The following is a 25,676-nucleotide window of genomic DNA, read 5'->3' as shown; positions in this document are numbered from 1 at the left end:
ATTCAGTCTTAGAACTTCAAGTCCTCTTCTGTGAATATTAGATGAAAACACCATTTTGCTTAGTTATAGTAGACTTAAGAGTCAAAAATATAGCTTGTGTTTGGCCTAGCTACCAGAATAAGGCTAAAGAATGACATATACACAGTACAACTGCTTTTGTTGGATAATTTTGTGAATATTAATTGTTTAGGAACAAACAGAATTAAACCGAATGAATCAGATTTAAGCCTTTAAGCGATCACATTGTTAAATTAACCACAGGAATTTACATCACAGGAGATGTCTGTACCAGGTAAATAGTATCATTTTAGACCAGGGGTTCCCAACCTGGGGACAATGGACCCCTTGCTTGATGATATTGGTCTGTGACTTTAGAAAGGTTGGGAGCCCCAGTTTCAGATAGAGTCCCCTTCCCATTTCTTGGTTCTGGCAAAAGTGCACATCCAGGCACTTTTATAGCATGGTGAGGTAGTTTACTGCACCTTTGCCACATTGAGGTCCATCCTTGCATTACTCATTATGAAAATATTAGCCTCAGTTCCCCTCTATTCCTTCTAATTAACTTAGGTCTATGCCTTCTAATTGTTAGCCTTGCTGCTAAAGGAAATGAATCCATCATGTTCATCCTGTCCAGGACTCTTGTAATTTTATATACTTCAATTAAATCTCCCCTTTGCTGCTTTGTTCCAATGAAAACAAGCCCAGCTTAGCCAGTCTCTCTATATAACCATAATTTTCCAGTTTTGGCGACACTTTCAGTAAATTTCCTCTACACCCTTTCTAGTGTTATCACATCCTTCCTGCAGTGCGGTGACCAGTACCGCTGTTGTGGTCTGTCTAGCGTTTCATACAAATCCAGTGTAACACCGTCGTCTTTGCCTCAATGAATACCGGTTTGAAGTATAGCTAGCTTTCTGTTTCAGACTATAACCAGAAATGAAACCATTGAGGATTCTCTTGTTAATTTCACCTTTCAAGCTGAGCTGCTGTTAATTTTCAAAGTGGCACTGTCAGCATCCCAAAAACAGTTGGCTGACTGTTTATTCATTCAGATAATCAAAAGTTAGTGACAAAACCATCCCAGCCCCTAATATATTGTGACGCTCTGGGAAGCGGGGGGAGGGGGAGGTGGTTGACAGCCCGCCTCTGCATTTCTAATCACTAGCACTGTTTATTGTTCTTGTGTTAAAATGCTTCTGTGGAATTATTGGGGGTGTGGGGAGTTCCAGTTCATTTATAGTTACATTTTAGCTTGGGTTAAACATTTATTCGCTTGTGTATTTGTGGGTCACCCTAACTGTAACTGGGGTGTGTGATGGTCACTTCTCCCATCTATATGAGACTGGTTGGATTCACTCTCCGGGTCATGGTGCCCATCTGTTTTGTGTCTATCACAATAAAAGAGTTGTTGAGTTAACGAGCTTCCTCGTCTGTCATTATGGACCAAATGCTCACCACAATATATTAGTTCTTTGTTGTGTCTAATATCCTCTTAGCTTTTATAACCACCTTATCTAGCTGCTCATTACCTGTGGGCATGCACTCCAAGGGCCTTCTAGGTATAAATAGTACTTATCATGTCATGTTATCCCTTGCATTGTTTGTCTTTCCAAAATACATGACACTTCAACCAGCCTGTTGATATCTTCCTCCAGCCTTGCAAGTTTGTACATTCTCCCCAGGACCATGTGGGTTTTCTCCAAGTGCTTTGCTTTCTTCCCACATTCCAGAGATGTATGGGTTTGGGTTAGTAAGTTGTGGATATGCTATGTTGGTGCCAGAAGCATGGTGACACGTGAAGACTGTTTCCAGCACATCCTCGGACTGTGATGGTCATTGTTTGAATGATACATTTCACTGTGTTTCAGTTTTTCAATGTACATGCGACTAATAATGCTAAATTTAATCTTTTCTTCTTCACCATCAGCCACAAGTGAAATTTTGACTTCCTAGAAATGTTCCTTAGTTGTGTCTCCTATTAAGTTCAAATCATTGAAACCATGTGGACCAAATCACCTAGACTGAGCCTTGCAGACCCCAACTGCATTTAGCCCTCCAGTCACTAAAACTGCCATTGGCCATTACCATTTGCTGTCAGCTGCTCTGCCAACTTTTAATGCAATTTCCCATTTTCCTGTGTCTCCAATAAACTTTCACTTTCTGTTCAATCTGTCCAATGGAAGTTCAACGAATGATGCACTATTGTCTGATGTATCTTTCCCTATGTTGGTTGTCCTTCAGTAAATCTCTACCACCACATGTTGATAATCGGTGTTTATTTTTAGCCATTTGCTCATCACCAGCATCAGGCTGACTGGTCCCTCATTTGTCAGTCAATGCCTTTCTCTTCCTGAACAATAGTATATCAGCAACCTTCCAGTTCTCTTGCATCATGCCCACAGCCAAGGGTTGACAAATGATAAAATTCTGGCTCTTACCTCTCTTAATTTTTAAAACTTGGGATACAATTTGTCTAAGAGAAAACAGATAATGTGCAAAGTACTCAGGAAGTTGAGAAAGAAATTAAGCTAACAAGGTTCCCTGCTAGCCTTTTCCAATAATTCACATTCTTCCTTTTAGTGCAAATCCCAATAGCAATATCATTCTTCTGTGAAGAGAGGTGCAAAGTAATTGTTCAAATTTTTGCTTCACCTTGCTCTGTCTGACCCTTTAATATCAGTTTCCCCTTTTCTTGAAATAGGAAAAAGAATAATTTGAACTTTCTCTATCTCCTCTTTGAAAGCCTGTCATTGCCCTGACATAAATTTACCTCAAATAAAATTTTCTGATGTTTTGTTTTGGTAAACTAAATCTCGGCATGGTAAAATTTGGCTTAAAACTCCAATTTAGAATTTTTATTCCTGGTACATCTTGAGTATATCTTTTAATTATACACAGTGCCCTATCACTAATGAGAAGTGAATTCAGAAATCGGAAGTGCAAAGTGACTTGGAAGGCCTAGTGCAGGATCCTCTAAAGGTTAACTTGCAAAACAAGTCAGTGGTCAGGAAGGCACTTGCAAGACTAGAATATAAAAGCAAGGATGTACTTTGTAAGGCATCAATCAGACCACATTTTGAGTATTGTGACCAGTGTTGGGCTCCATATCTAAGAAAGGATGTGCTGGTATTGGAGAGAGTCCAAATAAGATTTACAAGCGTGATCCCAGGAATAAATGAGTTAACATTTGAGCAGCGTTTGTGGGTTGTGGGTCTGTACTTAATAGAGTTCAGAAAAATGAAAAGATATGTCATTGAAACGTACTGAATATTGAAATGTCTACATAGAGTGGACATGGAGAGGATGGTCCCAATACTGGAAGATTCTAGGATCAGAGGGCACAGTTTCAAAACACAAGGATGTCCCTTTAAGAAGAGTGATGGGGAGAAATTTCTTTAGCTAGACAGTGGTGAATTTGAAATTAATTGCCACAGACAGTTGTGGAGGCCAAGTCATTGGGTATATTTAAAGTGGGAGTTGATAGTTATTTAGTTAGTAAGGATGTCAAAAGTTATGAGGAGAAGGCAGGAGAATGGGGCTGGAAGGAAAAATAAGTTAGCCATGGTGGAAGGAAGAACTCGATGGGCTGAATGACCTACTTCTGCTCCTGTGTATTATGGTCTTATTTATTGTGTATGTCCTATTACTTAACTTCCAAAGATGCATCAGCTGCTGCATTTTTGTAAGTCAAATAGGGACAGAACATACAGTAAACAATGGGGCACTGAGGAATATGGATAAATAGACCAACCTCTGGTTTCAAGTCCATAGTTCACTGTGACAACACAAATAGATAGAATGGCGAAAAGGTCACATGGTGTGCCTACCTCCACCGAATGGGGGGTGGGGGAGCATAGAATATAAAAACTGAGATACTATCTTGCAGTTTTACAAAATACTGGTTAGACTGCATTTGGCATATTATGTGCAGTTCTGGTAACTACGCTGTAGGAAGGGTGTGTGTTCACTGGAGAGAGTGCACAGGAAATTCAACAGGGTGTTGACAGAGGAGACAATCGATGCAGGATTCTCTTGCAATAATCAAAACACTGGAGGAACTTGGGGTCAAGCAGCATCAGTGGAAGCAAGAGGCCTTTCAGGTCAAGACCCTGATCAGGACAGTCTTGATGCAAGGTCTCAACCCAAGATGTTGATTTGTACCTTTTGCTGCTTGACCTACTGAGTTCTTCTGGTGCTCTGTTTTTTGCTTCACTAAGATGTTGCTTTGTTTGGAAGAACTGAGTTATGGGAAGAGTTTGGATAGTTTGGATTTGTTTGCTCTGAAGCATAGGAGACTGAATATTGAACTGATAGAACTATATAAAATTACAAAGCACATAGGTAGTGTAGATAGAATTGTTTTCCTTTGGTAGATATATCAAAAACAAGAGAACATAGGCATAAGGTGGGAGGAAGAAGTTTCCAAAGGGGATTTGAGAGTTTTACATTGAGTTGCTTCTCTGGAACTCTCTGCCAGAGGAGGCAATGGAATTGGATACAATCACTACATTTAAGAGATATATTTAGACAGGCACATACATAGACAGGGCATAACAGATACAGAACAACGTGGGTGATGTGGGATCAGTGTAAATGGGCAAAAACATTGGCATGGATGTGTTGAGCTGAAGGACCCATTTCCTGCTGTACAAATCTGTGATTCTATAGTAACACCAGCATTGAACTAAAAGAATCTAATGGTTAAGAATTTTTACTGTTAATTTATCGACATTACCACTTGTGATTAATGTGATCAAAAATAATAGACTAATTTTTTATGTTAATGACATGGAATAACATGAAAAAAAATAGAAAATATACTTGCTGGATATTTAGGTGCCTTCTTCCACATGCCCATCACCATGCACCCTTGCACACTCTTGCATTACGGACCTCACTATTGCCGAAGGAGGTGAAGGAAATCAACAGTTGGGTAAGAAACTGGAATCGAAGAATCCAGACACCTCTAATAGGACTGGAGAATTTACAGAAATAGCAGAAAATTGATGAAGGAATTTGAATAAAATGATCATTTATACATTAGAGGTTAAGGCAGAACATTTTGCATTGCTCTATTAAAACTATTCAACAATATTACAGTTAACATTTCTTCAGTTTGAATGATGCAGCTCACTTGGGTTTGTTTTTAATGTTGGACTTAAATCTAGCCAGTCTTAGGATCTGTATACTGGTTTTTGATATTGTGCCATCCAAAGATTATCAACTTCTTGGAGAGTCATATGTGAGCAAGGAAAGTAAGAGTGAAGCAACCATCCATTGCAAACAAAATTCATTATGTTTAGAAGTACCCAACTACCTTACTGTGACTGTAAAATATACATATTCAAGAACATCTAATATCATATTCTCAAAATCACACAACTTTGACATTTTTAAACATTGCTATTGCATCTACTTTCATCACTACACCAGTACCCTGTTCCAGGTACGTATCACTCTCTATGTTTAAAAAATGCTTTCCTTGCATATTTTCTTTAAATTTCCCCCTCACCTAAGTGAATGGCCTCTAATATTTGACATTGTCTTGATATTCGTTTTAGCAGTTAATAGCCCTTGTACCTATAATTTTTGTTTTCTTTCTGTAGGAATAAAGATTTCCAGGAGGTAACACTAGAACAAGATGGGAATGTGTTGCTTCGCTTTGCATTAGCCTATGGATTTAGGAATATCCAAAACCTGGTGCAGAAATTAAAGCGTGGAAAATTGACATACCATTTTGTGGAAGTGATGGCATGCCCTTCAGGTGAGACTTTAAGGAAACTTGTGGGAAAGAAATTAAAAACCAGATGTGAGAAGTAGTATCTGTCACAGTGCTCCATTGCTGTTTTCCACTTGTAGAGTACTTTGGAGGAACTTGACCTTGCTGAAATTCCGTAGCATTAGACTAGGAAACAGTTATCTAATTTTGCACCAGATCAAAAACTTGTAGGTTCATAGGAGCCATTCATTTGAATAGGGTTCCTTGGTCTGCTTCTTAACTTTAATAAGCTGCACCCAAACCCAGCTGTGCCTTGTAGAAACCAGAAGTGTTGCATAGTCGGGGTCATGGTACTTAACCTTCACTATCATAATAGATGAGTCCAGATGAGGGGGAAGATAGATGGGTGGGGGAGAGGAGATGATATGAGAAGGTCACATATCACCTGATTGGTCTCACCTATCACCTGCCAGCCTATACTCCTCCCCCTCCCCCACCTTCATTTTCTGGCTTTTACCCCCTTCCTTTCTAGGCCCGATAAAGAGTTTATTTCCCTCCATAGATGCTGCCTGATCTACTGAGTTCCTGCAGCACTTTGTGCAGCTTTAGGTAGGTCCAGGCAACATTACTGTCCAGATTGAAGTGTGCACTTTCCTAGGATCTGTATTTTGATAGAAGGTTTTTGAATTTGATTTCTGCAAAGAATGATTGGTCTTCATTCTGCCCTTTTTCTGTCTTTCTGATTTACAGTTCTTATGCTTACATTGTAATGGAAACTACCTGTATAACTTTACCAGGCCTTAATTTTTTTATACACTATTCATCACTTGTGCCACAGTGCCTCATGTGGGTTATAATTAGATTACCGTAATAGATTAAAATACTTACATATGGCAAAAGGGTGTAAATGGTGGAAAAGATAAAGTGATGTGAACCAAATGAAGTAGTTTCAAGCCCCACTTTAGAAATTTGAGCACACAAATTACTTGTAATCCAGAACTCAAGGAATGATGGATAGACTGAAGGGCATTCTTTGGAATAAAATATTGAATTAAGATCCTATCAGTCTCTGTTATTGTAGAAGATCCCATGGCAGAATTTTGAACTTGTGGTTGAAAGTCATTTCCTGTGTCCTGCCTCAATTTTAGCTTTCAGTTGACACAGATACGAACAGATTATCTGGTCATTGCTGTTACTTGGAGCTTAACAGGTGGAAATTGGTTACAATATTACAACAGTCACTTCACTTCAGAACTACATTATTAGCATAAAAGTGCTTTGGCATGTCCTAGGTCATGAAAGAAACCATTTAAAGCCAAGTCTTTCTGTGAAATAAAAATTTGAAATCAGGAAAGATGTGATCAGAATGCACAAATGTATTTGTGTCAATTTTAAACTTCACACTATCCTTTGAAATACAAAACTATATAAACTTGGCACCCTGTAATTATATCATCCTGGAAGGAAGATGCTACGTCATGCCCGCTGCTGACAGGTGCAAGAGTTCACCATGACAGTTCTCAGGGTAAATGTGAACATTGGAATAAATTTATGACAGTAAATTGACAGAAAATTTGCCCATGTAAGATTTTGCTAATTTTAGATGGATTTCCTACTAATTTTATACTTTAAGCTACCCTGGCAATGGCATTTTATTGAACTATTGCATGGTATTTAATTGATACATTAAAGCTGTAGAATGATTGACATGAAAGTTTGAATGTAATTATCTGTAAACCTATTTAAAGGTTTAAATACTCAAATCACTTTCCTCCCTTTGCATATAATTTAGAGCTTTCTTTGATGTATGAATATCTTCTTAAAGGGACTTGCTAACTAGTCAGCTCTGCTGATATCCACAGGTTGTCTGAATGGCGGTGGCCAAATACGAGCAGAGGAATCAGGGTCCAGTAAGGATTTGTTGCAGCAAGTTGAAGAGCTTTATACAACAGTGAAGGTGCAGACACCTGAAGCAAACCAGATCATTGAGCAACTCTATGAACAGTGGTTGGAGAGCACCGATTGCACCAAAGCTTTGAAAATGTTGCATACACAGTACCATGCTGTGGAGAAAATGAACACTGCTCTGAACATTAAATGGTAGAAGATTCCAAACCATCACAATTGTACAGAAAAAACCTGATGGACATTAACAAAGTCGATTGTGGTACCTTTCACTTAAAAAAAACACATTTGGTGAATTGTTATTATTTAAATTGCTGTGGTTTGTAATCCACAACTTAAAATAGTTTTTCAACTTGCAGATGTTTTGCCAGTCTTGAGTGAAGGAAAACTGGGAGTTACACTTCTCAACTGTTTGAGTAAGCAGTAGCAGTTTCAATAGTAAAAATAATAAATCTACAAGAATAATAGTTGCCCCTTCCGTTTCAGCCTGATAGGAAAATAAAGTGTGTTCTAGTGTTGCAGCAAGGTGAGCACATTCTGCAAAGACGAACTAGGCTGATTTTTTTTTCTTCTCCAATAATAATAAAGGTGGAGTAAGGACTCTGTCTGCCCTCATTTTAGTAGGGGACATAAAGGCTGGTCCAAGTGTGCACTAATATTGCAAAAGCCCAAACAGGCAGATCAGTGGGACCTGGCGTGCAGTTTAAGTTCTGCTACATACCACTCATACGAAAACTTGAGGAAAAAATCTGCAGATGCTGGAAATCCAAGTAACACACACAAAATGCTAGAGGAACTCGGCTGGCCAGACAGCATCTATGGAATCTATCTATATTTTCCATAGATGCTGCCTGGCCTGCTGAGTTCCTCCAGCATTTTGTGTCTGCTGCTATAATTTGAGATATTGTTTTCATCTTTTATTGCAAGGGGTCTGGAGTAAAAAAAAAGTAAGTGTGCTTTCTTGGAGCTGTATTACTGTGCACAGTTTTCATGTCGATATTTAGGAAGGATGTGATTACTTTGGAAGCAACACAGACAAGGTTGATTTCTGAGATGAAAGGGTTTGTGTCTGAGGATAGGTTGAACACATTGACCTATCCAATGCAATGTAGAAGAATGGGAGGTGATCTTACTGAAGTAGATAAAATTCTGAGGGATATTGACATCATGGATAGTGAGAGGATGATTTCCCTAGTGGGGCTATCTAGAACTGGGACCATGGATTCAGAGTAAGGGGTCACCCATTTCATATGGAGATGGGTAGGATTTGCTTCTATTAGAGGGTCATGATTCTTCAGAGTTATCTACTCCAGAGAACTGTGGAGTGGAATGAATTGTTACTGGCCAATTTTGCAGTTATATTGGTCATTAAACTGGGAAGGGTACAAAAAAAGATTTACTCGGATGTTATTGGGACTGGAGGGCTTGGGTTGTAAGGAGAGGTTGGGTAGATATTTTCTCTGGAGTGTAGGAGGCTGAGGGGTATAGGTTTATCAAATTATGAAGGTCATGAACAAAGTGAATAGCCAATGTCTTTTTCCCCAGTGTGATGGAAAAGTTTTAAAAGAGACCACAAAGTTGGTGGTGAGTTCTGTATATGGAACACGCTGCCAGGTGAAGTAGTACAAGCAGGTAGAATGACAGCATTAAACGTCATTTGTACTGTTGCATTGATAGGGACATTTTGGAGGGATCTGGGCCAAACACAGGAAAATGGCAGTAACTTAGATGGGCATTTTGGTTTGCATGTGTGTGTTGTGCTGAAGGATGTGTCTGTGCAGTATAACTCTATATGAGTCTTACTTAACTGCACCACCTGGACTATACACAAGAGACGTCTGATTTTTTTTGACTGCTATTGTATTCACCAATATCTCTCCTGCCTGAAACTCCATGGGAACTTTTACTTCTCTTCCCCAGTGACTACTGCAAGAAGAATGTGAATATAAGGATAAGAAGTAGAAGATCTGCAAACTCTGCTGGAGTTAGATGTGTCTAAATTGCAAGGCATGAGTTGCAGCTACCTCTGCCTGTAAGATTCTCACACCCATTTATTAAAAACAATCTCGTGTCATTTGATCACACTCAATAGAAGCTGTGTGAAATTCCTTTCATGAAACAGCAAAAAAATTGAAAAATACATGTTAATTGCTATATTTGTATATAATCAAGATTCAAATGATGTTTTAGACAATTCACCTGCTTTATTAATAAATAAAATTTCTGATATTATAAGACAAGTGTTCAGATTCTGGGAAGTCATCTCAGTAACCTAACCTTTAGATTGAGAGTGCGCTGAACCAAGTGCTGAATCCCATCAAGCTGCATTTGTTTTACAGCACAGCAGAGCCTAATACAAGTCAGTGGATAACAATGGCAGCATATTTCTTTTGTGCTTAACATCGCTCTGGAATGAGTATTTTGATTGTCCCGTCCTCCTCCTACACTAATCGTGATCAGCCTGTCTTGGAAATGTTATTATTCCAGAAACAAATGTTTGCTGATGGTTGGTGATCACTTCAAGAAAAACAATTTTATTAACTCTGAGCTCAAAGAAACACTCTTATTAGGCAAATCCCTGTACTTTGAACCTTACCCTGATGCCGATGTCCCTGCCCTGGAATACCTGCATGTGGCACATTTTAATTTTTGGTAATGGATATTAGGGAGCTGGGATCCAGCACATAAATTGCCTGCTTGTACATATCTAGACCTATGGAACTATATGAGCAATCTTATTAAGGGGAGAGTTAAAAACATAACTCCGCAGAACATGAAAATGCAGATGTAGGAGCCTGGTACAACTTTTCATTTGGCAGTTACAAATCTAATGTGGACCTTATTTGTCCAAGGTAGTCATGCAATATAAATTCTGCAACTAAAATTATTTTTCATACTTCCCTGATAAATTGTTTTAGAAGAAATGGTTTTCTATATTTATAGTGTCAAACTACAATATCAAATAATTCGAGCTGGAGCTGGTCTGTGTTTATCTTTATGCCAAGAGATACAACTTGTTTTAATATTGTGATACCTGATTGCAGAATTTAAAAAAAAATATATGGGAGAGACAAAATTTTAAAGTGTTATTACAGTGCTTTAGAGATTAGTATCTAGGTGGCCAATCATGGGGGTCCATGAAAACAATTTGGATATCTGGTGGGGGTTAGGAGGATAAGGATGGAGATGGCAAGGAAGGAGCTGAGATCACAGATGAGAACATTAAAACTGAGGTATTGCCAGACCAAAAACCAACCCCCAGATCAACAAGCACAAGGGAAATGGATGAATGAAGGAAGGTGAAAGTTAGAATATGGGCAGCAGAGTTGAAGCTTGAACAAAGGTCAGGTAAAAAGTTGTGTAAAAGATCATAGTTGGAGGACAAATTCTGAAAACTTCAGAGGTATTTTTACGATAGGATGTGCCGAATTTAAGATTGCAGATAGTTATTACTTGTTCTGGAATGGATCTGAGTCACCAACGCTATAAACCTTATTTTACTTTAATAGCCTTACAATGCCTTTTCATTCTGTTTTTGGGCATCTCCAGTTTTCACCCCAATATCAAGTGGGGGAGCATTGCACAATTTTAGGTTGATTCTCTCATCACCCACCTATCTTGAAATCAGTTTTCCTGGTCCTCATACTGTAGCTTAGCAGTTATTTTTAATCCCTTCCAATGTGTCAGTATTCATTCCCCCACATTACTACATTTTGGAATATTGTTTATTAAAGGTGTAAGAGGATTAAGCTACCACTCTGTTCCTTTACATGCTCCTTATCTGTAAAGGGCAATAATAAAGGTCCAAATCTCTCATTGAGTTCTCTGATTTGTTGGGTGCTGTTTCACTGTTAGTCCACTAGATGTCACCTATACCTTTTAGAAACTCGATTAACCCTGTGTTCAATTGCACACATTGCCTACGAGATAAATTATTGGACAATTTACACTATGAATATAAATTTTAAGATTAATATGCTCAAAAAACTCCAATTAAGTTTGAGTTGTATGTAAAATAACAAGTATCGTAACTCTATGCATTCCCACAATCATTGTTATGTTTTTCCCCCAAGATAAAGAGACACCTAGGAATCCAGGCTCCCTCAGACACTATGGCCATCCTTGAGCAAAGTATGGTACACTTGCTCAAGTGAGATACAAACTGCTGGAGGAACCTGGCAGGTCGATCCGCATCTGGAGGGAGAGATTAGCCCGTGTGAAGAGGAGATACGGAGGGCTGAGATGGAGTGCAATAGCCGATAGGTGGAATAAGGAGGGGTTGAGGGATGACAGGCAGATGGATCCAAATTAGGGATGGTGAGGAGATGGCATACAGAGGCAGATGTTGGTTAGGTGGAAGCAGATAAGGGGGAAAAATTAGAAAAAGGCGCGGAGGGTTGAGTAGAGGCAACGTTTTTCCCTCCACAGATACTGCTTAACCTGCTGAGTTCCTCCAGCAGTTTGCCTTTTGCTCCACATTCCAGTATCTGCAGTCTCTCTAGCCTCCAAGTGAAATTATTGGCCTGCACAATGTATCAAAGCGGCATGCTGCAGAAGTGATCTGTTTTGTGCATCTGCTGTCTGGGTTGTGAAATTGCTGATGAATATTAATGGTTAAAAATAAAAATCATCACGTTTTGGTCAAAAATATAGAAGCTAGCTAACTTAAGTACTTGTGCTGTTATTGAGATGAAAATGATACCTTTCTAATAAAGCTAATAAATACAAACCAACCAAAATCTCTCCAAGAGTCAGTGAAGAGCCTCACCTGGAGTGCTGAATATCCTGATTTCCACATGGAATTTGTACTATTCAGATTGATGGCTGTGTCAATAATATTCAAATGTTATTGTTTCTCCCTCCCTAAGCAGCCTTTAAGAAAGGAAAATGAAATGGAGAAGATGAGAACGGGGATAAAGGATGTGAAAATGAGGAATAGCATTAATACCACACACTGTGGCCCACTCACAGCCCTTTTATCATTTATTCTGTCCTACCCTTCCACCCAACCATTGACCTTTCCCCTAGGCACCTCACTCTTTTCCAGTACAGAAATTGGAGGGCACAGGACTGTCTGTCATATAATGCCAGTGAATTATGATGCTTTTATGCACAAATTGCAGAAACAGTTATTTTGCATGAATTGGGACAGTGTGGGGAAAAATCCACCCCACGCTTCTAGTTGTAGTATGATGTTTGAGAAGAAAAACACATAGGTAGCATCATCCATTGCTCATTCTGAGCTTTTACAGGTGAAATGGAATCATCCCTGTGCGCGCTCTTTTTCTATAGCAACTTGTTTAGGATGCTTTAGAAGAGGATCAGGAAAGGACTAGAAGGGTGTTCTGTGGTAAGGAAGAAGGCAGGAGAGATTTAATGTTAAAGGGAATGGTTGGTCAAGGCAAAGGAAGATGGTAATCAAGAAGACTGAGTGAAATTAATGATTCTACTCCCTTTTATATAATTTATTCCTTTGCCAGCTCTGACATCAACTGAAATTGAGATATCAGATCCACCATCACCCCATCTTTCCACCTCATTAATGGGCTTAGAGTTCCTCTTGTCCTCACCTACTACGGGATAATCCTCTGCTTACAGCATACTATTCTCCACAATGGTATCTTCAATGGGACCTTACCAGCAAAGACATTTTAACCAACCCTCTCTCTACTTTCCACAGGGATCTCTCCCTCCTTGTCTGTTTATCCGTCCCCTGCAATCTCCTTTCTGGCACTTAACCCTGCAAGCAGAAGAAGTGATACAGCTGATCGTTCATCTCCTCCTTCACTTCCAGTCAAGCCTCCTAACAGTCTTTCAGGTGAGGCAACACTTTACCTGTGAATCTTTTAAGATCATAACACCATAAGATATAGGGACAGAAGTAGGCTATTTGGCCTTTAGAATTTAGTTTCTCCTCAGATTTCAAAGTGAACCCGATCATATTGTGATCACCTTTGGGGTTGTCTACTGTATCTGGTGCTTCTGATGCCACCTTGTCTACATTGGAGAGACCCAACATAGACTAGGTGATCGCTTTGTCGAGCACCTTTGCTCAATCCACAAAAAGCAGGATCTCCCAATGGCCAAACATTTTAATCTTGATTCCCATTCCCATTCTATTATGTCATTCCATGGCCTTCTCTACTGCCAAAACGTTTCCACTCCAAGTTGGAGGAGTAACACCTCATATTTCATATGGTAGCCTCCAACCTGTTGGCATGAACATCAATTTCTCTAGATTCAGGTAATTTCCCCCTCTCCTTTCCCTCTTCTTCAATTCCCCATCTTAGCTCTCCTCTTCTTCTCACTTGCCTATCACTTCCCCCAAAGCCCCTCTTCCTTTCCTTTTTCACATGATCCACACTCATCTCCTATCAGATTCCTTCACCATCCCTTTATCTTTTCCACCTATCACCACCCAACTTCTTACTTCATTCCTCCTCCCCCACCCGCCTAGCTTCACCTATCACCTTCTAGCTTGTCCTCTTTCCTCTCCTCTCATCTTTTTTATTCTACCTTCTTCTCCCTTCCTTTCCAGTCTTGCTGAAGGATCTCAGCCTGAAACATCGACCGTTGATTCATTTCCATGGACGCTGCCCGACCTGCTGATTTCCTCCAGCATTTTGTGTGTGTTGTTCTGAACTTCCAGCATCTGCTGTTTTCGAGTCATCAGAAGCTCTTTAGTTCAATAAGGAACTTCCCTGTGGTCACAAAGGTAGATAGGTCAATGGTACATCACTTGATTATGAAATCACTTGTGATTTATCCATGTGACTGAAAATAACACTGAACATTCACTGGGAAAAAGTAAATTTTGTGCTCCATGTGATGTGAGCAAGTATTCTGCCCGTTTCATCCAATTGTTTTAACTGTTCAGGTTCAAGTTGTTAGAACAGATCCATGAGAATATACTATTCCTTTACCTTTTACATCTCTCTTAGAGAGGATCAGTGAAGGGTCAGTCCTGAGTGTGTTTCCTCTGGACTGTATAAAGGATTCAGCCTCTCGAATTAATAAAGGGAAAGAATAAAATTCGTTGACTCATTTACTGGCAATGTTAAAACTGCTTTCCTAATCACTTATAATATATGCCTGAGGATTCACTTCCCTTTTGCATTTGTTCCATTTTGTTGTAGTAAATAAATGCCAAGGCCTTCTGCAATCTGCACACATTGAATCTGGTGGACATCTACACAAAGCTTTTGAAATCTTGGAAGCTTTTGCAAAGTACCATAGATATCTCAACGCAAAACCACAAGGAAGCCCAGTTCTGCTGCAATGACAACCGGTGAGAGAGAGATACAGACTTCAGGGTAGAGAAACAGATGCCCAGGTAAGGCACAGGGAAGAGGGTGTACAGAAAACAGACCTGTGAGTGAGACATCCTCAGTGAGACTGCGCTGCATTTCATGGGTAAGAGTGATTGATGGAAGTGGGTGGATACATAGATGAAAATATCTGTCTGTAATGCTTTTCCTGCGTTCACTCTACATTGTAAACACACACACAAACATGCGCATGTGCCAGAGGCTCATACACGCCCAGTTGTTGATATCAGAAACCGTATGTAAGTAGTGATTGAATTATTGTACTTACGTTTAAAATCAGTGTTATCGGCACTCATTTACTGCCATAATTCAGACCATAGTGCCACCTTTGATAAATGTATGGAATACAATGTTCTATAGCACAATATCGAGTAAACGCTTATTCCTGTTGTTCCGGGTGGTGCATCAGGAGGCAACCTTGCCATTTTGTTAGAGTTTTTGCCATTTTCTTTTTACAAGGCCAAGTTGCTAGCTTGATGCTTAACCCAGCACAGACAGAAAGTGGGCAAGGAACCAGCCAGATTCGAATCTGGGACTGCTCGTCTCAAAGTTCAGTGCGGGTGCCACTAAGCCACCAGCCAGCTAAAGCACACTTATTCTATGGACCATATCCTGGTCTACAATTAACATTTAAACTAAACATGAGAAATACAAAATTTAAACTGTGCGAATGTGAACTAAAACATGCAGGAAGCTAGCGTGGCATGAGAAAAAAATAGAGTATTGTTTGAAATGCACAATCTGTCTTGTCTAACACTGAATAGCTGACTCACTATTCATTTACACCAGTTTCTATTTTTATTAGGTTATTGTTCATAACGTTAGGCTGGGTCACTCGCCTATGTATTGCCACAAGCCAACCCGGGACCATAAATCAATGTGATATATCACAATCATTTTCTTCCTGATTCATTTTAGACAAACAGAGCCATACCCGCCAGGGAGTTTTGCTATTTTATTTGCTCAGCACTTTACTAAACAAAGTTAGTAATTAACATTAATTGGTTTGTGTGTTAAAGGGGAGGGGACCGGGTCAGGGTGACTAATGTGTTTCACCATTAAAAGTGATGCTGCGACACTCTTGTTTGTGGAGCATCATTACTAACAGGTAAGTCATTAATACCCACATATGGTGCATCTGCCAGTCTCCTACTGGTCCAGGTACACTCTTAAAGCAAACTAATGTACTGGAATTTTATTAATCAGCGCAACTCTCAGAGCAGAACACTTCAGCACACGAAGAAAAACATTTAACGCTTTGCAGACTGAATTGTCTCTTAATTATCACCTTAATGTTTATAGTTAAATAATGAAAACCTTAGGAGGTTAAAATAGGAACAAATATTTATCAAGTGTGAATAAAAATTTAGAGGAACAATTCCTTGCTACATAATTAGCTGGAACACTCTTTTCTATAAATAATTTAGTCTGTTGCTGTAATTAGTTTTTGGTTACAGCCACCATGTAACATAAGTTTAGCAAAATACTTTATACGTTATTGTCGCCAAACAATTGATACTAGAACGTACAATCATCACAGTGATATTTGATTCTGCGCTTTCTGCTCCCTGAATTACAAATATTAAATATTAAAAATAGTAAAAATTAGTAAATATTGAAAATTTAAATTATAAATCATAAATAGAAAATAGAAAAATGGAAAGTAAGGTAGTGCAAAAAAACCAAGAGGCAGGTCCGGATATTTGGAGGGTACGGCCCAGATCCGGGTCAGGATCTGTTCAGCAGTCTTATCACAGTTGGAAAGAAGCTGTTCCCGAATCTGGCCGTACGAGTCTTCAAGCTCCTGAGCCTTCTCCCGGACGGAAGAGGGACAAAGAGTGTGTCGTGGGTCGTGCCCTTGATTATCCTGGCAGCACTGCTTCAACAGCATGTGGTGTAATGTGAGTCCAAGGACAGAAGATTGCTTTGTGTGATGTGCTGCGCCATGTTCATGATCTTCTGCAGCTTCTTTCGGTCTTGGACAGGACAACTTCTATACCAGGTTGTGATGCACCCTACAGTGCATCTATAAAAATTAGCGCAACACACATCAAAGTTGCTGGTGAACGCAGCAGGCCAGGCAGCATCTGTAGGAAGAGGTGCAGTCGACGTTTCAGGCCGAGACCCTTCGTCAGGACTAACTGAAGGAAGAGTGAGTAAGGGATTTGAAAGTTGGAGGGGGAGGGGGAGATCCAAAATGATAGGAGAAGACAGGAGGGGGAGGGATAGAGCCAAGAGCTGGACAGGTGATAGGCAAAAGGGGATACGAGAGGATCATGGGACAGGAGGTCCGGGAAGAAAGACAAGGGGGGGGGGGGACCCAGAGGATGGGCAAGAGGTATATTCAGAGGGATAGAGGGAGAAAAAGGAGAGTGAGAGAAAGAATGTGTGCATAAAAATAAGTAACAGATGGGGAGGTGAGGCCTTAGCGGAAGTTAGAGAAGTCGATGTTCATGCCATCAGGTTGGAGGCTACCCAGACGGAATATAAGGTGTTGTTCCTCCAACCTGAGTGTGGTTTCATCTTTACAGTAGAGGAGGCCGTGGATAGACATGTCAGAATGGGAATGGGATGTGGAATTAAAACGTGTGGCCACTGGGAGATCCTGCTTTCTCCGGCGGACAGAGCGTAGATGTTCAGCAAAGCAGTCTCCCAGTCTTTGTTGGGTCTCGCCAATATATAAAAGGCCACATCGGGAGCACCGGACGCAGTATATCACTCCAGTCGACTCACAGGTGAAGTGTTGCCTCACCTGGAAGGACTGTTTGGGGCCCTGAATGGTGGTAAGGGAGGAAGTGTAAGGGCATGTGTAGCACTTGTTCCGCTTACACGGATAAGTGCCAGGAGGGAGATCAGTGGGGAGGGATGGGGGGGACGAATGGACAAGGGAGTTGCGTAGGGAGCGATCCCTGTGGAATGCAGAGAGAGGGGGGGAGGGAAAGATGTGCTTAGTGGTGGGATCCCATTAGAGGTGGCCTTCTATACATTGCCTTCTATACATTGGCGAGACCCGATGCAGACTGGGAGACCGCTTTGCTGAACATCCACGCTCTGTCCGCCAGAGAAAGCAGGATCTCTCAATGGCCACACATTTTAATTCCACATCCCATTCCCATTCTGACATGTCTATCCACGGCCTCCTCTACTGTAAAGATGAAGCCATACTCAGGTTGGAGGAACAACACCTTATATTCCGTCTGGGTAGCCTCCAACCTGATGGCATGAACATCGACTTCTCTAACTTCCGCTAAGGCCTCACCTCCCCATCTGTTACTTATTTTTATGCACACATTCTTTCTCTCACTCTCCTTTTTCTCCCTCTATCCCTCTGAATATACCTCTTGCCCATCCTCTGGGTCCCCCCCCCCCTTGTCTTTCTTCCCGGACCTCCTGTCCCATGATCCTCTCGTATCCCCTTTTGCCTATCACCTGTCCAGCTCTTGGCTCCATCCCACCCCCTCCTGTCTTCTCCTATCATTTTGGATCTCCCCCTCCCCCTCCCACTTTCAAATCCCTTACTCACTCTTCCTTCAGTTAGTCCTGACGAAGGGTCTCGGCCTGAAATGTCGACTGCACCTCTTCCTACAGATGCTGCCTGGCCTGCTGCGTTCACCAGCAACTTTGATGTGTGTTGCTTGAATTTCCAGCATCTGCAGAATTCCTGTTGTTTGCGTATAAAAATTAGCGAGTGTTTTAGCGGACAGGCCAAATTTCTTTAGTTTTCTCAGGAAGTAAAAGCGCTGGTGGGCCTTCTTGGCAGTGAATTCTGCTTGGTTGGACCAAGTCAGGTCATTTATGATATTGACCCAAGGAACTTAAAGCTTTTGACCTGTTCCACTTGCGATGTAAATTGGGTTGTGTGATCCGCTACTCCTTCTGAAGTCAACAACCAACTCCTTCGTCTTGCTGACGTTGAGGGATAGGTTATTGTCTTCACACCATGCCACCAAGTTCTTAATTTCCTCTCTGTACTCAAACTCCAGTAGTCAGCCAGATTTTAGTTAGGGTGAGTGATGCTATGTTCACCACAGCTGTAATTTCCCCCCCTGTCAGTGTACTGCTTAGACAGCAAGGGAGCACACAGCATTCCTGGCTATTAAACCTGAATTACAGAAACTCCAAGGGAATCACATTTTGACCATTTCCCTTGAAAATACAAGTACCAAGACTTGTGTAAGGTCACTCCTCTATGATCCCTTCCAGAAGTCCCATCACGACATAATGGAATCTCTGAATTAATATACTTAATTTACTCGTAATCGCCACTTTTCTCTCTAACTCCTGGAAAAATCATTAAGAAAATTTATGTGAAGGGGGTTTATTGATAATCCTGGTTAGAACAGTCAACGGGAAACTTGATGGTGAAGTTTATTATAGCATAATTCAAACCAGATTTCACTTGTTAATCCCCATGTTTTGAAGTATCTGCTGCACCTACTTTTTGTGATGCAGAAGGGGGCTATGCAGCCTATCTGGTTTAGCCAAGCTTTCAGTAGAGCAACCCCATCAATGCCACTCCTCCTCCACTTAGTTTCCTGTTACTCTCACTTACTGCTTCATTCTTTTGCCACTTCCTGCCACTAAGAAGTAATTTACAAAAGCAAATTAATCTAAAGAACTCCGTTCCTACTGCATCATAACAGACAAGAAAAGCTCTAAAAATCATCTCATTAGTGCTCTCGCCAACATCTCCTCCATTTCCCAGACATCCAGGCTGACCCCATCTTCCTGCTGCCTTAACCGTGATAGTTCCTCTTGTTCTTACCTACCACCCCATGAGCCCCCGCATCCAACACGTCATTCTCCACAACCTGCACCATCTCCAAAAGGATCCTACCACCAAACATATCCTCACCTCCCCTCCCTCCTCCGCTTTCTGCAGGGATCACTCCCTCCATGACTCCCTTGTCCATTCATCCCTCCCGGCATTTAACCCCTGCAAGTGTCGAAAGTGCGACACCTGCCCACTCACCTTCTCCCTCACCTCCATTCAGGGCCATAAACGTGAGGCAACACTTCACCTGCAAATCTGCTGTGGTCGTCTATTGTGTCCGGTGCTCCCAATGTGGCCTCATTACTGAGACCCATCGTAAATTCGGGGACATTTTCGTGGAGCAGCTCCGCTCCATCTGCCAAAAGTGGAATTTCCCGGGGGTCAATCATCTTAATTTTGATTCCCATTCCCATTCTGACATATCTGTCTATCGTCTCCTCTTGGGTCATAACGCAGTCACTGTAAGGGTGGAGGAGCAACACCTAATATTCTATCTGGGCAGCCTCCAACCTGATGGCATGAATATAGATTTCTCCTTCTGGTAAAAAAAAATCCCTCCCTCTCCCCCCTTATTCTATTTCCCTTTCTGGTGCTTTACCTCTTCTCACCAGCCTATCACCTCCCCCGGGATCCCCTTCTCCTTCCCTTTCTCTTATGGTCCACTGTCCTATCTTATCAGTTTCCTTCCTCTATCTTTCCTACCAAACTGGCTTCACCCATCACCTCCTAGCTATCCTCCTTCCCCTCCCCTCATCCTTTTATTCTGTCATCTTGCCCCCTTCCTTTCCAGTCCTGGAGGGGGCAGTGTTGGGACTGTTTCTTTTCACATTATATAATTAATGATTTGGATAATGGAATTAATGGTTTTGTGGCCAAGTTTGTGAATGATAAAAAGATGGGTGAAGGACTGGTTATGGTCCTCCACTGGTAAGGATCATTCATAGATATTACACCCAAGCTGTCGAAGTCAATATGCAAACCAGGGCTGTGCAATATGGAGAGCGTGCTACTGCCCATACAGCAGGATTTCTCTCTCCACATAACTGATGGATTCAAAAGGAAAGGCAGAGAACTCAATGTAGGACTGCCTTAGGGACTCCATTTTCAGATTTTCCCTCAGGGTTTACTCCTAAAGCCTTCCCCATGAGTGGATATAGCCAGAAGGCAGCAGAGGTTTGAAATTAAAGTTTTTCTTCTCGTAGACAGGCTGCCAACCATGGCTGATGAGCCCTATCTGCCAGAAGCGACTGGTTTTAAGGCACCAGTAAGCCACCTTTGCCCCTTTTCCTGTCAGTGGAAACGGTTCCACTAGCTGAGTAGCTAAGCCACGTATGAAGAGCAGGAGATGAACTTGGTTGTCAGAGGCTAGTTAAGACACACACGATTGGGAGCATTTAATGAGTAGTGGGAGCTTATCCTCATTACACCTCTGCCCTCCCAGTTATGACAGCCTTAAAGAGGGGCAGGTAGTGTTGAAGGGAGTCTGCAAAAGAACTTAGACAGACTAGAAGAATGGGTAAAGAAGTGGCAGATGGAATATAGAGTAGTGAAGTGCATAGGCATGTGCTTTGGATGAAGAAATAAAAGTGTGGACTGCTTTCTACATGGGAAGAAAATTCAGAAATCAGAGCTGCAAAGAGACTTGGGAGTGCTCATGTAGGGTTCCCTAAAGGTTAACTTGCAGTTTGAATTGGTGGTAAGGAGGGGAAAATGCAGTGTTGGCATTCATTTTGAGAGGACTAGAATATAATAAATAGCAAGGATATAATGCTGAGGCTTTACAAGCTTTGGTCAGACCGCAGTTGGAGTATTGTGAGCAGTATTGGGCCTCTTATCTAAGAAAAGATGTGCTGGCATTGGAGAGACCTAGAGGAGGTTCACAAGTGTTTCTGGGAATGAAGGGGTTAATATAAGAGGAGTGTTTGATGACTCTGTGCCTTTACTCGCTGAAGTTTAGAAGATTGAGGAGAGATATCACTGAAACCTATTGAATATTGAAAGGCCTAGATGTGGGTGGATGTGGAGTGGATGTTTCCTATAGTGGGACACAGACTCAGAATACAATGATGTCCCTTTGACAAGGAATTTAGGAGTTGAAGAGGCAGATGATGGTATGTCTGTGGAACGCATTGCCAAAGACAGCTGTGGAAGCCAAGTCATTGAATATATTTAAAGCGGAGGTTGATAGGTTCTTGATTGGTAAGGGTCCAAAGGTTACAGGGAGAAGATGGGAGAATGGAATAAAGAGGGATAATAAATCAGCCATGATGGAATGGCAGAGCAGACTTGATGGGCTGAATGGCCTATTTCTGTTCCTATGTCTGTGGTCTCATGGAATTGTTTACACTACCCAAAAGAACACACAGAGCCTTTGTGTAACATTTTTAAAAAATGGCAACCCTTAAATCAAAAGCACTCACTCAGCACTAGAATGTCAGTCTGGACTCTTGTGGGGTATGAATCACAAATCCTGACTTGTAGGGGTGGGAAGGGCGACATGTAAACGATTATCAACTGAGCAAGGACTAACGCTGACAGTTCTCCACAACAATTGCTGGGAATATTAACCCCCAGCGAAACCAAAGAATAAAAGGTAACCAATTTAGGAAAAATGCTGGGTACTTCTTTCTGAATAACCATACAGCAATCAAGCCAACTTTGGTTGCCTTTGATAGTTCACAAACTTAGCTAAGTTATAGGCTCCATAATATTCTAAACCTGTGAGAATAACAATTAAAATTGAGCTTTGTTTTTGTGTTTTATACGCCTGTGTTTAAGGTATGATTTCCTATTAATCCACCCCATAAGGCATGGCTTAGATTTCTGAAGTTTTGTCTATCAGTTGTCAAATTTAGCAGAGGAGCATTTCTGCTTTTTAAGCTTAATAAAGCTGGACGGCTGTGGTTCAAGGCAATGTTTTAATGGCACTTCCTTTGTAGTAATAAATACTGTCTTTGTTAGCAACATCCCATTCTTGAGAGCCAATGCAACATAAAACGTATTCATATAGAAGACTTAGGAAACATTTTTCATTGAAGTATAGGATTTTGATGGAAGCTGAAGCCTGAGAATTAAAAGCACCTTATCTTTGCAAGATTGTAAAATTGTTCAAATGTGATTAAAAAACACTTTTTGAGAAATCTTAAACAACAAAGCCTAAATGCACAGGAAAAAATGGGAAATTAGTTTCAAATAACAAATATAGCCATCAGCATATAATTGTTTAACAATATTACCCACTTTACAGTAAATAAAATTATACGGTACATCAGTGTGTATCGTCTTTAAACAGGTATGAAGCAATTACAACTAATTATTGTGGCAAAAAAGGTGTTTGCTTCACATGTGCCTAACCCCTGGGAACGCCACGTCTTAAAGATAAATGATTATAATTTTGTTGATTAATGCATTGCCAATTAGTATCAATTGATATGTAACATCAACCACCTTGAAATATCTGCAGTGGTACACAACAATATTCTGATTAAATAATTAAAATACAACAATTAGATGAGCTCAATTAACTTTATTAATGGCTGATGCTCGGAAAGTAAACATTGTGCAGATGGTTAAATCCTGCTGACATTTGCATTATTACAACCTTTTAAAATTGCACTTAATTAACATTAATTATTTTTCAATAACAGATTGCACACCCCAGCAATCTGCATTCATTGTTTCAGTAAATAGTTGGAAAATCAATATATTAAACCAACCTATAAATATTGATACATCTGGTTAAAAATGAACTGAAGTTAAAAAAAGTTCTCAATGTAAAGAGAGACGTAATAGTTGTCCTAAAAACCAGTTCCTTTCTCCTCTTTGTGAAAAGAAGCTGCACTCTGCCCAGCAGCTCTCTGCTACTTCAACAAGAACTCATCAAGTAAGGAGCAATATTTACAAGTATAAATCATATTCTGTTAGCATTACACACTGAAATATTTACTAGGCATTATTCACGGTGATGTCTCCAAGCTAAATATGTCTTATCCAGTGCATTTTAAAATGACAAATTTTCTCACTTTTTGATCTGTTATTTGGTTTGATAAATATATTCCCAAAAGAATGGTGAAACACAAATCTTGCATTTTAGATTATCATTATGAATGATTACCCAGTTATGCATTTCTAAACGATTACAGCTTCAAATCCACAAAAGTGTTATTAAGCTGATGCTGGTACTCTTTTTTTAGCGGGTGAGGTAACACGGAACTGCAGCTGGAGCCAATTGTAAATAGAGTATGTAAATCATAGAATTAACCTTGTCATTTTGGTGAATGCAGAAAGGAGTTTGGAAAATTTGTACTGGGGCACCAAGAAGCAATTTTAGAGCCTTGCTGTGACTTAGTACACGCTCTAACAAAAGCATTTCAGTACCTCGATGGCTAACTCTGCTTGAATCCTGATAATTACCTCCTAGTTTGGATTTACTTTCATGGATACCTAGTTAACAGATGTGGTACTGTTGGCTGGAAGCTTCATGACAGAATCTTTGGTTTGTAGCTGAAATCTGACAGGATTTCTTACCAGGCTCTTTTAAGCAAAGAAGTAGTGGTTGATGTACCTGAACTGTAGTGTGACTAGAATTCCAATATCATGTGCATACTTTATATCAAGAGTGAGTTAAACACTTATGCACTGCTGCAGTGTGGTATTACAAGAAAACAACTCCTGTCTTTACAGTTTATATAGAATCCGAATAAATCACCATTATTATCACAGTAATCATCAGACATGTGGTCTTTGGTTAGTTTGGGCAAAATTCAGTTAAATTGTGTTCAAATTATTAATGTTAAAGATTCATTGATGCATTCTATAATCAGCCTCAGAATATCCACTGAAAATATGATGAAAGGAAAGGGCTTTAGAGGTTTAATTCAAATCTGCTTAAGCACTGTATATTCATCAGATTTAAGTTTGACATTTAGCGTGAAAATATTAATCCATTGATTTAGTGCAGTATATTAAAAACAAGAAAATGGAAATGTCAAACAGGAAAAGAAAAGTCAGTGAAATTGGTATACTGGCATTGCAATTATAAAAAATAAGAAATGCTGAAAATCTCAGCAGGCTGGGCAGTGAGAAGAGAAACACTTTAGTGGGCACTGTGCCCACCAACATTACAGCTAAAGACAAGGAACGTAAGTATTTGAGAGAAGTCCTGAAAGCTTGTGGCTACCCTGACTGGGTCTTCATCAAGACAGCAACAAAAACCAGCAGGAACATCAGCCCAACGCACAGAGGTAAAGAGCAAAGCAGACGGAAAAACATAGTCATCCCATATGTGGCTGGAGTTTCAGAGAAACTCAGAAGGATTTTCAACAAACACCACATTCCTGTGTTTTTCAAACCTACAAACACACTCCGACAGAAGCTTGTCCACCCCAAGGATTCTACACCCAAACATAAAGAGAGCAATATTGTATATGCTATCCAACGTAATGAGAACTGCTCAGATCTGTATATCAGCAAGACAAAATAACCAATTCACAAGTGGATGGCCCAACATAGGAGGCAAACACCTCGGTCAAGAGTGGTCTTTATATCTACATCTAAATTTGAAGGGACACTCCTTTGATGATAACAGTGTGCATATTTTGGACAGGGAGGACAGGTGGTTTAAAAATGAGATTAAAGAAGCCATCTTTGTCAAACTGGAAAACCCATCCCATGGGGTACGATACCACCTAGCAGCTGCTTACTACGCAGTCCTAACATCTCTACCCCAGCATCTCCACAACAGTTCACACCTCCATTCAACCAAAGGTAAGACTAATGACCCTCACATTACCTCTACAATTCTTAACGACTGCTATACCTTTAAACAACTCACAGAGTTTATAAGCCGGAAAAGTACCCACCGTGGATCAGAACTGAAGAAGCCTCTTGGGATGAGTGGTGAAACATCTTCTAGACAACACAGCAAGTCCAGTTGCCTTAATTTACCATT

The 25,676-nt window shown here is 40.5% G+C and overlaps 1 protein-coding gene across 3 annotated transcripts in view; it reads left to right on the top strand.

Annotated features, from left to right (window-relative positions):
- Positions 1–12,233, top strand: part of narfl (nuclear prelamin A recognition factor-like) — a 51,846-nt gene extending 39,613 nt beyond the window's left edge. For all 3 annotated transcript variants that reach the window (XM_072268643.1, XM_072268644.1, XM_072268645.1), the window contains 2 exons: positions 5,607–5,764; positions 7,582–12,233. In XM_072268643.1, coding sequence (XP_072124744.1) covers positions 5,607–5,764; positions 7,582–7,823 — 400 coding nt within the window. In that variant the 3' untranslated portion in view covers positions 7,824–12,233. The remainder of the gene's footprint in view (positions 1–5,606; positions 5,765–7,581) is intronic.
- The last annotated feature ends 13,443 nt before the right edge of the window (positions 12,234–25,676 follow it).

This window comes from Mobula birostris, chromosome 9 (genome assembly GCF_030028105.1).
Source record: "Mobula birostris isolate sMobBir1 chromosome 9, sMobBir1.hap1, whole genome shotgun sequence".
Lineage (NCBI taxonomy): Eukaryota > Metazoa > Chordata > Chondrichthyes > Myliobatiformes > Myliobatidae > Mobula > Mobula birostris.
Note: the sequence above shows the minus strand (reverse complement) of the source record. Positions and strands in the feature narration are given on the sequence as shown.